A 15,751-nucleotide genomic window follows, 5' to 3' on the forward strand; every position below is an offset into this window, starting at 1 on the left:
ATCTGACTGGGGCAGAGGAGGAGGTGGAGGGAGAAAAGAGAACGCGAAGAGCTCCGAATTCAGCTTCTCCGCTCAAAACAGATTCTCAGCGCTGGCTGCCTCCAGCACCTTTGACAGAGGAGGACGAGGAGGAGGAGGAGGAGCACAGCAGGTGGCAGCTGTTGATGAAGATGATGACAAAAAACTGTAAGTGTGCTTTGTTGTGTGGCATTAATATAAATGTAGTCATTAGGAATTAATCCATGCAGCGTCTGTCTCACGGTCCACACAGGGAGATCATTCAGATGGACATGGACATATGGGAGAGTTCGGGACAGTGGGGCTTCTCGTGTTATTCTAGCGCCAAGACATCTTTGTCTGGTCTGTATCAAATGTACATTTATTGACATGATTTCTGTTGTTATTATTCTGTTGTAGTCCCAGCATTAGTTGTAAATGACCAACCAATACTCAAGACACTGGGGTGAAGATGTTTGATGCTTGTTGTCTCCAGGTTTCACCGATCTCTCTCCAGAAGAGCTCAGACTGGAGTTTTACTCCACGAGTGCTTCGGGAGATCTTCAGGGCTATGTAAGTGTACTGTCACTCAATAATGTTTGTCTTCTTCATGAAAGTAAAGAAGAGTCTTGACGGTGATATCGCAATGTTTTTGTCACATGATCTTGAAATTAGTTTAGTGTGTTTTGATCTAAGGCACTCTTGTTACTTGTGTTCAGCTTAATGGTATCAATCAGTTGCTCAGCCAGTGGAGAAACAGAGTCCAGGAGCTGAAAGTTATGGGTCCCGCCACTCGTGCAGCTGTGGTGAGAGACACACACACACACACACACACACACACACACACACACAGTTACGGTAACAGCACTCCCGTCTATTTTTAAGAAGGACTTTCTATAAATAAAGTCATCATGTTGTGATATTTACTGTATTTACTTTTCTTGCAGCTTGCAGAGTTAAGCAACCCAGCACCTCAGTCATCTTCAAGTGGCTTCGATTCAGCAACAGCGACCGGATTCGGATCGTCTACGTCCAGCTTTGAAAGCAAAGGTGAAGATTAAGTGTTTCTTCATTCTCACAGTTGATGGGTGAAGCAAAGGTTCAACATTTTGGGCAATGCTTTAATTTACTTATTTGTAAAGGACCAAAGAAAGTAACTGCTCCCAGCCAAGAAATAGTCAGGCAAATAACAATAATACGTTTTTTACATTTCAACTTTTGTACAGATTAAAATGAATGTTCTATCTAGTCCTCTTTAGATGGGCTGGTAGGTGTATTTTGATTCCTTTTGACAGAGTGAGGCTAGCTGTTTGTGCTAAGCTAAGCTGGCCAACTGAGAGTGGCATCATCTAACTGTTGCTTTTGTAGTGTCTCATGAGTACAGTTGAATAGATGATTTTCACTCCATGTAGCATGAGCTCAGTCAAGTAGCTGATTTGGTGTGAAGTCATGAATGCATCTGAATTTAAATTGTAAGTGTAGATTTATGGAACAAAACAGAACAGTAGCGTTTTATTGTATTGAATATGTTGACCAGGCGATCCAGTCCAGGCTAGTCTTTGCTCCTGTGTTCATTCTAAATCTTTCTGTAGGCTTTGGGGCACCAGCACCAGCACCAGCCCAGGCCAGCGCCTTCAGCTTTGCTCCAAGTGGTGGATTTGGTTCGTCAGCGGCACCATCATCCGCCACAGGTTTTGGCAATGCCTCAGCAGCTCCTACACAACCTTCCTCTGGGTTTGGTTCCTCCTCTGCAGCCTCTTCTTCCTCTTTCTCGTTCACTGCTTCGAACACCAACGCACCCGCAGCCACTTCAGGATTTGGCGCTGCCTCAGGGTTTGATTTCTCCTCGACAGCAAGCACCGGAGGAGGATTCGGGACGGGGTTCGGGGCTCCTGCTGCACCAGGAAACAGCAGCATTTTTGGACAGACAGGGTTTGGAGCAACCGCTGCTCCACCTGCAGCAGGAGGCGGCTCTGCCGGTGGAGCATCGGACAGTCTGTTTTCACCTGAGAGCAAACTGACTCCAGAGGAACTGAATCAGTTCAAGGCTAAGAGGTTCATTCTAGGCCAGATCCCTCTGAAGCCTCCCCCAGCCGACATGCTGATGGTATGATGCTGTGGGACGCAAGATTTTTGAAATAAAGAGATAATTTATACAAAGTAAAGACTTTCTCCTGTATAGCGCTTCTATTTAAACTAAAGTCATTGAACTATTTTTTTAAGATATGACTCGTTCAGATTCTTCAGATCAATTTTGGCCATTTAAGATTTGTGTATAAGTAACGTATGCTGTACGTACAGCTGTTCAAATACACTACATATTTTTACATTTTGTCCTATAAAGTGCTATTTTTGAGATGATTGAATGTCTTTCAGCTTGGGCTCTACTGAAATCAGTTTGCCAGTTTCACATTTTACCATTTGTTGAGATTCAGCCTGTAAAGTGTCTTTTTTGCATGATTATGTTATCAAACACTCTCATCATGTAAACTAACTTACAACAAAACAATAATAAAAAAAAAAAAAACATACCTTGAACTTGGTTGGAAACAACAATTCAGACATAATGTCATATTTCACTCAATGCTTCATGGGAGAATTTCACATACTGTGATCTTAAATCAACTGACCTGCGTTTATAAAAGTTGTAATTTCACAACTGAACCAGGAGAGGGTGTCAGAATACAAGCCAGCCTTTTAAAAGCACAGATACTAAGCAAGTGTTAATAGCTGTGTAATATAGGACTAACTTGAAAAGAAGCTGCAGTTTGGTATCTCTGGGTATTATTCTCCCTCTGTTTATGCTTCTCAGATTGTAATGTGACACAATATTGAAACAACTGAAGTCTAAGACCATCCATCCACACCAGCTTGTAGGCCAACGTCCTCTAAAGGAGAGCGAAATGTGGTAATGCATGGATGACAATGAGTGAGTGCGTTATTCAATACGTATTCATCAGGTGTTGAGCACCCAGTGGGACCACAAGAAGAGGGATACAGTGACAAAGAGACAGCAATAAGCTATTCTGCTGCTATAGGGCCTACAGCTCTGCTGACTGGAGCATATTTTCAGCTGACAGGGAGTTTGTGATATCGGCAAGAGGTGAAACTAAGTTAGAACTCCCTGTGTGTGTCTTTATTGTGAATTTGTGTGGGTGAAATGATCTCAAGTCAGTGTCTCATTGCCATGTCAAAGGCGTGTTGCATATAGCTAATATATATACATGCTTATAAATGGCAACACAGCATTAACTGCCAGCAGTGGTGTAATGCAGATTTACTCAAGTACAAATCTGAGGTTTTCATTTCATGCCACTTTATACTTGTAGTCCACTACTTACTTTTCAGAGGGAAAAAGGATTATTATTATTTTTACAGCATAGTAGTAGTACTTTAACCTAAAGGCTCTGAGTACACCCACCACTGACTGCCAGCTACAGGGTGCAAAATAGTATCTTTCTCTCCTTCTCTGTCAGCAGTAGCCTGCCACCCACCCCCTGCTAGCAGATAACACATAAATAATTCAACAGATTAATGAACGATTGAAAAGGCCTATGTGTCCTCCTTTCGGTTAAACTTGTTTAAATTGCCATCCGGTGACTCTTAAACATATTTAAATGAGCAATATGGGCATTTGCACGTCTCGTTTCCCCCAACAGCAAATGAGCAGATTTAATCACTAACTGGTGCAGCATCACATTGCCAGCCTGCCTGTGTTTATGTAATGTATGCATGAGCTGCACAGACTGAGATCAGAGCAATATTAAAGATGAGGGATGAGTCTGCAGATGCCTGCACACACACAGCCAGATGCTGAATGTTTTATTTGGAGATATTTAATCACTCTGGAGTACATTAAGATCTGTATAAGGTTATGGNNGGAAATTATTAAATTTCACTAATTTGACCTGTTGTGTTATAGTGAGGAATATCATTTATGGATAGTCATTTCCTTCTCCTTCCCTATTGGGGATTGTTCAGTATTCCCCAGAGGGAGCCTGGAGTTTGAGGGATGACATTTTAGTGCTATGAACACACAAATGCACACATACACACTTGTCATGTACCACACACACTCCTCCTTCTCCTCCTCCTCATGCTTTAAAATCCCCACCCTGCTGTGAAATCATATCTTACACAAACCCAGTCACATGACCACGATGTGTGCTGTGATTCAATTGACTGTGACCTGACTCCAGCAACATGGGGCAGACATACACAGTATATGGTGCTCTAATACATTTAACACACGTATCCACAGGGGCAACAGGGGTTGCCTGTCATGTTAATTCCCTGTTTGGACTGTATACTGTAGCTTTGTATGTGTTTCAGAACTCTGACTGGATCAATCCTTTGAATTATGACTTATGCCTGCAGCTATTAAAATTCCTTGTTTTAAATGACACACACTACCTAAAAGCACGTTGTTTTTATTGCTATTACACAGCAATTGGGGTCCCTACATCAGCTGATGACAGCAACAGATGCTCTTACCACTGCTTGAATCCCCTCTCAATACAGAATGCCAATGAGCTGATTTGGATTCAGTGCTGGTATTAATGTTGGTAATGATGGTGGCCGATTCCGAGTCGACCCTTCTTAATGTTGCAGGAGAGAACAAGAATTGATTGTGTTGTGCCACGGCGATTGGCCTATGGGAAACAGGGCATCGATTCAAGGCCTGTGATTTATGCCTATCTGAATGGCTTGCTGTATGGGTGACTGAGTGGCACATATTTCACCAGCAGGGTTAGGGATCAGGGTTTCTGTGCTAGCCTGCTCCCTCAGCTTATAGGAAAACATACTGAACACAGTTTTTAAGCATTTGATTCTGTATTAAACTGCAAAAGAGTTTGAATGTTCTTCCTTATTGAATACAAATTACAATTACAATGAACATCATATCTACTTTTATTTTTCCTTTAAAGCCACACTACTTTAGTGTGGTGATGTCGAGCAGTGGTGGATGATGTTTTATAAAATACAGAAATGGAAAAACACCTAAAAATGACATATCCTATCCACAAAGCTCTGTAATAGTATTTCTTTAATCACTCTTGGTTGCATGACAAAAGTATTCTTCACTTCTGCAAAGCTGGATTATCACCTGTGCTAAGTGGGCAACTACCCTAGGGTCCTAGACCTTTGTGTTTCAGTGGTGATTTCATTAGTTTGCTTAGAGATAGGCACAGTAAAGCTGACGGGAATAGATCAGCTAAAATAAATAGGGCCCGTATGAGCAGCAACTTTAAGGAGTTTGGCATTTTCTTGTTAATATTTAGATGAGAAGATTATCACTCCCTTACTTATCCATTACATAAGAACCTAAACAGCCAGGAGACTGTTACCTTAGCACAAAGACTGGAAAAACAGTAAGTAAGTAAAGTAGTCTGGCTTTTTCCAAGGGTAAAAAAAAAATCCCCATCCAAGCACTAATGTGAATAATGTGCCGGACTATTTATTGGCTGGGCGCAGTGATTTCTGGAGTCTTATCACCATGAAGTTTCCAGAGACTAGTCACAGCACACAACATATGCCGCTTTTCCCCCCTCCACTTTGTTCTTTATACGGAGTAAACAAACAAGATATGATTAATGTAAATATTCTTTTGTTTTTTGCCACTCGAAGAAACAAGTTGTAAACAATAGACATACAGGAAACTGTATCACCTTTGAAGTTGATATGGATAGTTTTGGAGCAACATTATCACACACATTAACTGCTAAATGTTTCACAGTTGTTGCTAACTTTACCTGCCGGTTCTGAGCAGGTAATGTAGCATACAGTGGGAGTTTTATAGCTTTTTCACTGAACACAGCTGCGGCTGAAAAACGCCACTGTGAGAGCAGAGAACCAACACAAGTAAAGTTTGGAGCCACATAGCTAAACAATGAGCTAAAACTCACAATAAAGCGCTTTAAAGCTGTCTCTCAAAATGTGGAACGATTCATTTACAGCCCAGTTTCAGCTTGCCTACGCCGCCTTTCATATATTAAGGCTACAAGATGCAGAATTACACATAAATGTGTGTTTGACCAACGAGTGGGTTAATAGGCCTCTTCCACAGGAGCCATTTCGACATTAACTAGTAGGTTAAACACAGGTGGTCCCAATGACACTAATTAATTACTGAACGTAACACAATATCATCGGTAGCACCTGTGTTTACCACCACTGTTTCATGACAAAATGGCTGCTGTGAAATTGGTCTATTAGGGCACGTAAACCAGTGTAACTCGCATCTTAATCCCTCCATCTCACCCACATACAGGACACAACTCCAGTGCCTATTCAAGCGTTCCCTCTTATGGCCACAGGTGGTCGCTGTTTGCCGCGCACCTCAAAGCAAACCCAGTCCTAATCTCTCCCTCTCCCTCTCCCTCCCTCCCTCCTTCTCTCTCCTCCTCTCCACAGCAGCGCGTCTCTCTCCGCGCCTTGGATGCCGTGTGACCAGCAGCACTCAGTGGAGAAACCGTCCATCGCACCGCCGTCTGCACGCCAGCACTGCAAAAATAAAACCCAAACGATGACATTCTTACAGATACGACACAAGCAAACAATCATTTGACAACTTCCGACCCCGCACCTTGCCTTCGCCGCTCCTTGCTGTAAAGTGGTAAGTGCCTCTTGATTCCTTTTGTTTTATTATTTATTTTTAATTGCACGGCTCGCAGCGCTCAATTTTCGGGCAGTGATAGCGCCAATGTCAGTAATGCAATTAATAGCAGAGCGGGGTGATCGGTTGATGAGCTGAAACTGGGCGCAGTCATGTGGATTTGTCTTTGTTGTTATAATTTATAGGCCTATTGTAGAGGCAATGTGCACTAGATTAGCTGGGAAGACTTGGGTTTCTTCTTTTATTCTCTCACCTTTTTAAGCCCAGCAATGCCAAGATGCGCTTGCAGCTTACAGTATCATGCCTTCTCCTACTTCATTTAATCTCATTAACTGTCTAAAGGGAATGATATGATCAGGTTGTATAGACAAGATAATGCACATTAAAGCTGTAGGAGAGTGATTGTAATGTGACCTAAATACACGTTTTCATCTTTTATTTTTTTCAGTTGGCAAGATTGCAAGTAACTGAAATTTATATGAGTACTCTATTTATGTTCAACTGGGATTTTTAACAACATTTCTGAAGAAATGGGAAACTAATTGCTTCTATTGATTGCTGTGTAGGGACAACCATGTCAGAGGTCGACTTTGCATTTCTGCTGTGCATCTGTTCTGTGGAAGGGTTGCATGGGGTCAAAGGCATGAAGGTGCCTCAGGAAAAGTCAGCTACGCACTGTTACCTCTCTCTGAGCGTGTCTGTATGTGTAAGTGCATGCGACAGTAAAGGGAGAGGGAGTGGATGGGACTGTGGGGGTAGAGAATAAGCATATTTTGAGATGCCTGTCCTCTGCCAGCACCCAGGTCAGGCCAAGTGCATGCTGAGGTGTGAGATTATATCAGATGGCCACACACACACACACAAATGTCCAGATCTCAGCTCAAACTGTGTTGCCCACCTGTGGATGGGGGCAGAAACACGTGACTGAGCTCTAGAGTGTCTCATGTCTTTCTCTAAATCTTGCTAAGAGCAGTATAAAAGCCGTTGGATGCTTGTGACACGTGTAATTGTTAGTGTTAAACACACAGTGCGAAGCATGGAGCGAGTTCATTAAGTAGCGGGCCCTCCTTGGCCCAATTTAAGGAGAAAGAGAATAATTATCCATGTGCTTAACTCTTGAAATCCTTGCCTGACTCACACTTGATCCTCTGAATAATCCATTGAGACAGAATTGAGACAGTAAAAGCTAGAAAGAGACTCAACCCGGGTACTTGTGGAACGCTATGTTTCTGTCTCTTCATTTACACAAAACTCAAACATTTAAATGCAGAAGCCATTTTCCCCAAATTCTAAAGTATTTATCTATTTATGTCACATGTGGATGGGTGTGGCCAACAAGCAGATTTAAGACGTGTGAACACAAGTTGAGAGTTCAAGTTCTTCTGAAATATACAGGGTGAAATATACATGTGCTTGTGTTCGAGTAGTAGAGAGAGTTGCATCAGATAGTACCAGATAAACTGGCTACTCAAAAGGCCAGCCTGACTGTTATGCACTGCATCATCCTCCATCAAAGAGTCTCTGCTCACACGCACACACGCACACACACACTCCTCAGCATTGATAGCTGGAAAGGGCAGAGGCAAAGTCCAGTGCAGCACACACACACACACACACACGCACACTGATACATCTGACCACACTTCAGATCTGTAGCTGGCAGCTGCTGGTCCTGGTGTTCTTTGAAATGAAAATAAAATGAAAACAAGCAAGGGGGCAGAGCAGACACTTATCATAGTAATGAGCAGGCTTCAGCGTATGCGTGTCAGGGCACATCTTTATGTATGTTTGTGTGTGTTGCACCTTATGTGTCCGTGTACACTTATAGACAACCATCTGTAAAGCACAATTCACTGGCCAACTGGTATGTAAAATCAAATAGAGAGGCTGTGATTGGTCGACAATGGTCTGTCGGTGTCGCTCCTCACTTCCCACTTCACACCGAACTTGCTAATGAGACACTATAATCTTGTACGAGATGATTTTGCACACTTAGAGTTCAAACGATGTGGATGTGGGTTTTGACCTATATTTTGAAGTTTGTATTTACACAGTGTGTACACAGTGTCAGGCGACTAGTTGAATGTCATTGTACTTTTTCCAAGCTATGCTGGGACTCTGCAACAACAGACCTGAGAAAATCAATCACACTCAACACCTGATATGTGTTTGAGGCTGCTGCAAAGGTGACCTTTATCATATGCACAAGCTATTGGCTTGCCAACATAACACCTGTCTATTCCTCTATGCTGAAAGAAAAAATAAATGTCCAACAATGTGAAAAAAAAAATGGTTAGTGTGTTTGTAGTACGTTATAGATTTTTGAGTTAGAAAATGTATTATTTATTGACTTATTTCATATTTATACCAAAAAAGACAGACATAGTGATTTGCTTTAAATTTGACCATTTATCAGTGTGAAAAAACTAGACCAACAAACATTAAAATATGTAGGTTATAATCCTTCATCAACAACATAATCAAACTGCATTTATTGGGATTGAAATTCTACAAAAGAAAAGAGATATGACAAGCCACAGATGACAAGAGATATGAAAAGACCTTTCAAGGTAATTGCATTATAATTGTCAATTTGTGTAGTTTATGTTCTGCACAATGGACTGCATGATAAGAATTTAATCTGTAAATTACATTTGCAATCTTACATAGTAATTGCTTTAAAAAAAAAGCTTAATCTAGACAACATAATTGCATATTATGATTCACAATATTTAAAAAAACACACTTTCCAATATATTGACGGCAAAAAACTGACTACCTAATATCCTATTGCACCAAAAGGCCACCATCAGTCTACAGACCAGCCAAACACTCAAACATGCAAGCAACCCAAAAATGAGGTTGTATATAAAAGGAAGCAATGGATTAAAGGCCTGTGATAGAAGTCTTAAAAACATAAGCGAGGAGAGAGATAAATATACCGCTCTTATCTTGTCCTCCCGCAGGATCTGACTACGTTCCAGTGCACACATCCCTTCCAGAGCTTTAGCAGTAAATAAGACAGGGAGGCGTGCTTTAGTTGACCCCAAGACCTGTTGTAGCCCCCACCTCGGCACCACACACAACCCAGGCTGTCTAAGCTGGGACTTGGTGATGCAGACGTGGTAAGTGGGGTGAGATCCTGTGTGCCGTTCTGCCCCGGGCTGGCTACCAGAATCCCAGGTGGGATGTAGAGATGGTGGGGGTGGCTGAGGGGTAGGGAGAGAGATGTCACTGACCACATTACTCACCAGAGAAAGCAGGCCATGAGTCAGGAAAGCTCCAGGTCTCATCTATCACGTCCCTCTTAACCCACTTTCCTTCCCGTCCAGCCACTCCGGCTTTTTATTTTTCTATTTTCTGCTAGCTCTCCATCCGCCTGCTGCTGACGGAGTAACTTTGCCATCCTTCTTTTTGATGGGGATGAAAAGGAGAAGAGGGCACAAAGAGAATGGCTCAGTGCTGGACAGATTGCAGGTGGTGGCGAGAGATGAGAGCGAGAAAAGTTTGAGGGTCAGCTTTTGGAGTGCAGTGAGTAAAACAGATAGGAATTGGACTTTCTTCTCCCGAAAAACCTTTTTAGATTTTAAGAGAATAAATATAACAATTACAGGCAGTTTGTTTAGCATGTGTCACTGTAGAGGGAGAGAGTAGAAGATAACACAGTAACATAGTGTGTCTCATTTTCACACCAGATTCCCCATGGTGGTGTACGAGAGAAACCCTGGGAGCTGGTGAGACTGCTATGGGGTGATAAGTGATCATATGAGAGAGGTCTCACTTCTCAAAAAGGCTGCTGGCTCAAATCCTGGACGAGGTATTTGATTCACTGCTGAGACGAAAACATTGTATTGCTAGCTCAGCTGTGGAGGGATTAGCGGGGAACATGACGGAAGCAGGGGATCAGTGAATGAAAATGAAATGATACTCCACAGAGTAGTGATTTGATGGTTATCAATGTGGCTTAATGCCAAAAGTATTTTCACGTAATTGTTATTGTTATAAACAATCTCCAAAGTGTGGGTGTGTGTTTACTGTCTGTCTGCTCCATTAACTAACATCCCAGTACAGTACATAGCTGAATGGAAAGGAGGTGGTGGGCAATAATGTAATTCCAAATTATTAGTTAAGTTAACCAGCTCACAGATACAAGCATAATGGTGTGGAAACTGCCCATGTCAAATATTTTTGTATGCTAGATTTAAGCTGCGCTCTGTTGTAGGACACTCGCTAATATTATTTTTTTATTGAGAATATATGTTCTGAAAAAGTAGGGCTATGAAAACAAACAAACAATAGTTAACTTGCATAAAAATATAACACAATTTACAGAACTAGCATGCTGAAGTGTTAGCCATGGTTTTCCCTGTGTTCCTTTATCTTTGCTGAGTGGATGCAGGTCAACACAACCAGCAGTAGTGTCATATGCAATTAAAGTATGCATTTAATAATTACTATAATAGATTCTGTTTTCATGACAAATGGTCTGAAAATGTAGTTGTCATTTGCCTTATGATGAAGATGTAATGGCTTATCCATCTGTTTATTTACTGCTATCACTGGTCACAGGTGTATGCTGCACATTTTAATTGAGCATTTCAGTGTTATATTACATTTTAGACAACCTCAGACAGGCTAATTTGACCATTTAATTCTATCTCTGATAGAAAAAATGTAAACCTCTACTTCCCTGCCATGGCTGATGCAACATGATTCAGGCAATTTGTGTGAAAACATGGTGTGACGGATCGAATTTGTGTCTGCTGTCACAAGGTGATGTAGAGGGAGTGACTCACTGACTCACCTCATTAAAGATTTTATTGGATAAAAATCTGATTGGGCCAATGGGAGAGGCAAAGCGAAAGCTCCTTATGAACTCCTTTTTCTGTCCATTTCACGGCTGTTAGTGTTTGATTCAGATTTGTGTGTGCGTCTGTGTGTGCACTAGGCACAATAATCCTCTGCAAAGTGTGAAATGGGAAATCTGTGAATATTTAATGGCACTGTGACTGTATCTGGTCAATTTGGTTCTGATACACTGTACTCTCTTAGGCAATGTGATACTGAAGAAATCTAATCTGTGTCAGAGCTGAGTGTTTTACAGAAGATTTGGATGTTAATTCAAGTCCGTCAGCCAGGACACCAGTGTCAAAGCTCCTTGTCATTCAATATTTCGACTCTTTCTTCTCCCACACTCTGGCACGTACATTGAGTGCAGCATATGTGTGTTTGCACTCTGCTGGGTTTCTCTGTGTGTGATTTTGTGTGTGATCCATTTGGCTCTCAGTCGTCCCACAGCCTGGCACTCTTACTCTCTTTGTGTGTGTGTGCGTGTAGCTGCAAAACCAGCCTTCTGTTTTCTCGCCTTAAGAGACCCCTTACGATCATAGAGATACATCAGCCAAACGTGACACCAGGCCAAACACAATGGCAGAAGGCACCAGGCTGCCACATACAGTATTGTAACCTGGGAAGTTTCCATGGTAGCCACAACAGGAAGTGCATTACAGCTCCAGCCTGTCCTTGTGCACTGCCGGTGTAATTTGTTCATCTTGGATTTCTTTTTAATTCTAGCTGTTTTTCACTCTTTGCACTCATTGCTAACTGCATGTACACAACATAGGATATAATATTGTATCTTGTAAACATATGAACCCAACCAGTTCCTTGATCATGTTTTTTTTTGTGTTTATTGCTAATTTTCAACATTATCTGTCTTAATATATACAGTATCATTTAGTGTAACATTTACTGTATTCTATAATTCAGATTTTGATACCAGTTACCTGAGAGAAATTATGGAAGCACACCTGACCTGTTCAGCCCCTTACTTTAATTGCCTATACTATATTGTGTTTTTGTTTTATAAAAATTAAGTGACACACAGGCTCCTCATGGTAAACACTGGTGGCTGGCATTCAGATAACCACACATGGCATCTTGCCAAGAGCATAGGATGCTGATTATTTCAATTTAAATGATTTGACTGCTGACAAATGACCAACAGTACATAGCAGATAGATACTTTTTTTTTAATTCAGTGTAGCTATGATTCAGTTCAGTTCGCTCTCTACTGTCCCTTGGGGGAAATTCAGCTTGCAGCAGCCAAAAGCACTTGGCAAAAACACATCAGAACAGAGTCATCCAACATTACACACAAAAAACGATCATTTAGAAAAAGTGCACTACAGTAAAAGCAATTAGTGGAGGCAATAAGTAAAAACTAATTAGAAATTGGTAAAACCAGTGCATGAGAACAGGTTAAAGGAGACAATAAGAGAGATTTTACGGCTTATTGATGACTATGTTGAGGTGTATTAGCATTTCACCCAATGGCTTTATATTGTTTGTTTTATGACAAGAGACTCAGACCTACAGGATATCTTTACCATGTACTTTGCAGCTAAATTGTAGGTTAATTAACTGAGCGGCAGTGGCTGTGTGGCCTGCATACTAGAGAGCAGCTTTAAAGAGACCATTAATGAATCGCTCAGTTATATCTAATTACAAGGTTGTGGCATTTGTGTCTATGGGAGAAACTAAAACATTTTTACACTTTGCTTCTCTGCATCGGCTAACACTGACAACATACAGTATTCGGTAGTTGAATCACACTGAAGTTTCTTATTTTCTACACTGTAGCTCTGCCAATAGAGTGTTCTGTTAGACAGTTGGTATAATTTGAAATAAGGGAAGACTCAATCTGTGAAATATTGATATCTACCAAAAATAATCATTGAAGTGTTAAAGAAAAGCACAATTTGGGAAAAATATGCTGCTTTCTTATAGAGAGTTACATGAGAGGACAGATTCCATTCTCACATTGTCGGATCAATATCAAGCTCAGCCAGCAGCGGCTTAGCTTAGCACAAAAACTGGAAACAAATTAAAAAATCCTCTTACCTGCAAGAAAACAACCCAAAAAACAACTCTTATCACATTTTATCATATTTGTTGAATCTGCACACTATAAATGACACATTCATGTTCTTCTGTGCATCTTCTTGAAGCTAAAGAAAGTGTTTTTTTTTTTTTTTGCTTGCCCTCAAATCTCTGGGCAAACAGCGTGTCTACACAGAATGCAGCCTTTTTTCAGTGAATGCAGCCTTTTTTCAGTAAATGCAACCTGAAGCATATTTTAATGCTTCGTGTCTATTTTTGTGGTTTTATGCACATAGCTACAGGAGCTTTAAGTGCTGCAGAAACTCAAGTGACCTACTGTGAGCACATGGAGAACTGAAGCCGCTACTCTGCTAACGCGCTGATCACGCTACATCTCCAGTGTAGGCTCGGTGTAAGACAAATTAGCAGATCTCGCATAGCAGGGGTCGGTGTGGGGCGGAGACGGGTGGAATCAAGGTGCAGAGGAGGAGCTGATAGCCACCAGGCTGGGTGGAGGCGGTTGGTTTGCTGATGGGAGGAGAAATAAATGAGCTCTGAGATGAGATGTTAAGAGAGCACAGAGACATATGGCAGGGGAGCTGTCTGGCACTGAGATGAAGATAGATGGGCTCCAGTCGTACCTTTAGGTCAGGCAAAACACTGTGTGGGGACAGGTACATGGTGGCATCTTCAACTGCAGATACAAGAGATAAAAAAACACCAAAATGCATTTGTGGTTTAAAAAAAAAAAAAAAAGTGCTCCATGTCCCACCATTACATTTTTTTTCATTTCTTATAAGCTATGGAGTTCACAAGATAACAAACTCCTTAAAAATGGAGAACAGAGAATAAAGCACACACAAAGTAATCCCAAAACAGCGTCTCAACATTTTCCTCGACTGACTCAAGAATAGATACTTCGAAAATGGAAAATAAATTCAACACTAGCCCCTTCTGACATGTGCTCATACCTGCAGTAAACCGCAAAATATGTTCAGTATAAGGGCAATTTAGTCATGGTTTCTCTCTTGGATGGATGTTTATCGATCAAAACCAAGTAAATAGACCTTGAGCCGAGAATTTCTTAACTGCAACAAAATAGGTGACTTGTCAGTGGATTCAAAAATGACTATTACAAAAATCATTCATGTGAATTTTCTCTGGATCCAGGAGATGGTTAACTTAGCTTAGCATAAAGACTGAAGGGGGCTGTTCTATCCAAAGATAAGAAAAAATGTTTGTGTGCCAGCAACTCCAAAGCTCACTAATTAATGTGCTTGCCTCGTTTATTTAATCTGTGCTAAAATCAAAGGGTAAAAACAAGAAGACAACCAGAGGTGCCGGTAGACTGACTTTGTTACCTACCGACAGAGCCAGGCGAGCCAGAATCTCACAATCTCATAAATAAGCAGGAAACTTTGGCTCTGTGGATAGGAAACCAACACAGTAACCAATGTCACATGACAGTGTAGATATAACCCATATATACAGTATACTATATACAATACACAAAAATTCACCCTGTTTCACTTTGGAGCATGTCTTCATATAGAGACAGACGCACAGACTGAGGATCTCATCATTGAGACAAATGTAGGAATGGATGCATGTCTGTCATTGCCACTATCAGTGTCATATTCTTCTCCTTCTCTTGCTTTTCAGTCCATTATTTCTCACAGATCAGGCCCCAGCTTCCTGCAGTGCTTTTCTCTGTCCATTCATTATGAAGCATCCTCTCCTCCCACATTTCTTTCTCTGTCCTCCGTCTTCCCTCACTTCCCCTCTGTCCTCACTGAAAACAGAGCTATTCTGTTTATCTCCCTTCTCTCAGCAGCCTTCTCCAACCCTCCCTTATCCTCATTTTCTCCTGCTCTGCTTGCTGTGTGTTCAAAGTATACAGAGGCCCCCCCAGAGAGCTGAAGAGAAGTGCGCATGGGCTGGAATAGAAAAGAGCGGGTTAGGAGGGAAGAGAGGGAGGGGGGAAAAAGAGGGGAAGAAAATAAGGGCATATAGGCTCACCTGAATTTCAGATTTTAAACCCGTAACTCCCCTCTCTCCCTCTTTCTTTCCCCTCAGTACCCTTTTCCAGTCATAACAAATGTCACTGCAGTAGCCCTGTACAAAGCATGCAATCTTCCACCTCCTACTTGGTTGCTATTATCAGTTTCATTACAAAATGCCAAACTTTGCCCTTTGCTACATCCATTCATTGTTCCTCAATAGCATCCACTTCAGTTATTGTGGTAATGCTGAATA

At 41.4% G+C, this 15,751-nt stretch overlaps 2 protein-coding genes across 3 annotated transcripts in view; both read left to right on the forward strand.

Moving 5' to 3' along the window:
* Positions 1 to 2,524, forward strand: part of nup42 (nucleoporin 42) — a 3,862-nt gene extending 1,338 nt beyond the window's left edge. The window contains exons 3-8 of one of the 2 annotated variants that reach the window (XM_035681567.1): positions 18 to 186; positions 272 to 360; positions 494 to 570; positions 717 to 803; positions 945 to 1,047; positions 1,590 to 2,524. In XM_035681567.1, the coding sequence (XP_035537460.1) occupies positions 18 to 186; positions 272 to 360; positions 494 to 570; positions 717 to 803; positions 945 to 1,047; positions 1,590 to 2,110 (1,046 nt within the window). In that variant the 3' untranslated portion in view covers positions 2,111 to 2,524. Of the gene's footprint in view, positions 187 to 271; positions 361 to 493; positions 571 to 716; positions 804 to 944; positions 1,048 to 1,589 lie in introns of both variants that reach the window. The other variant, XM_035681568.1, reaches the window with a different exon arrangement.
* A 3,911-nt stretch (positions 2,525 to 6,435) lies between these two features.
* Positions 6,436 to 15,751, forward strand: part of rims3 (regulating synaptic membrane exocytosis 3) — a 36,922-nt gene continuing 27,606 nt past the window's right edge. Inside the window, exon 1 of the mRNA XM_035681584.1 lies at positions 6,436 to 6,613. The gene's annotated coding sequence lies outside the window, so the exon portion shown is untranslated. The remainder of the gene's footprint in view (positions 6,614 to 15,751) is intronic.

Source organism: Morone saxatilis, unplaced genomic scaffold (assembly GCF_004916995.1).
Source record: "Morone saxatilis isolate NCDOM2014 unplaced genomic scaffold, NCSU_SB_2.0 Contig9, whole genome shotgun sequence".
Lineage (NCBI taxonomy): Eukaryota > Metazoa > Chordata > Actinopteri > Moronidae > Morone > Morone saxatilis.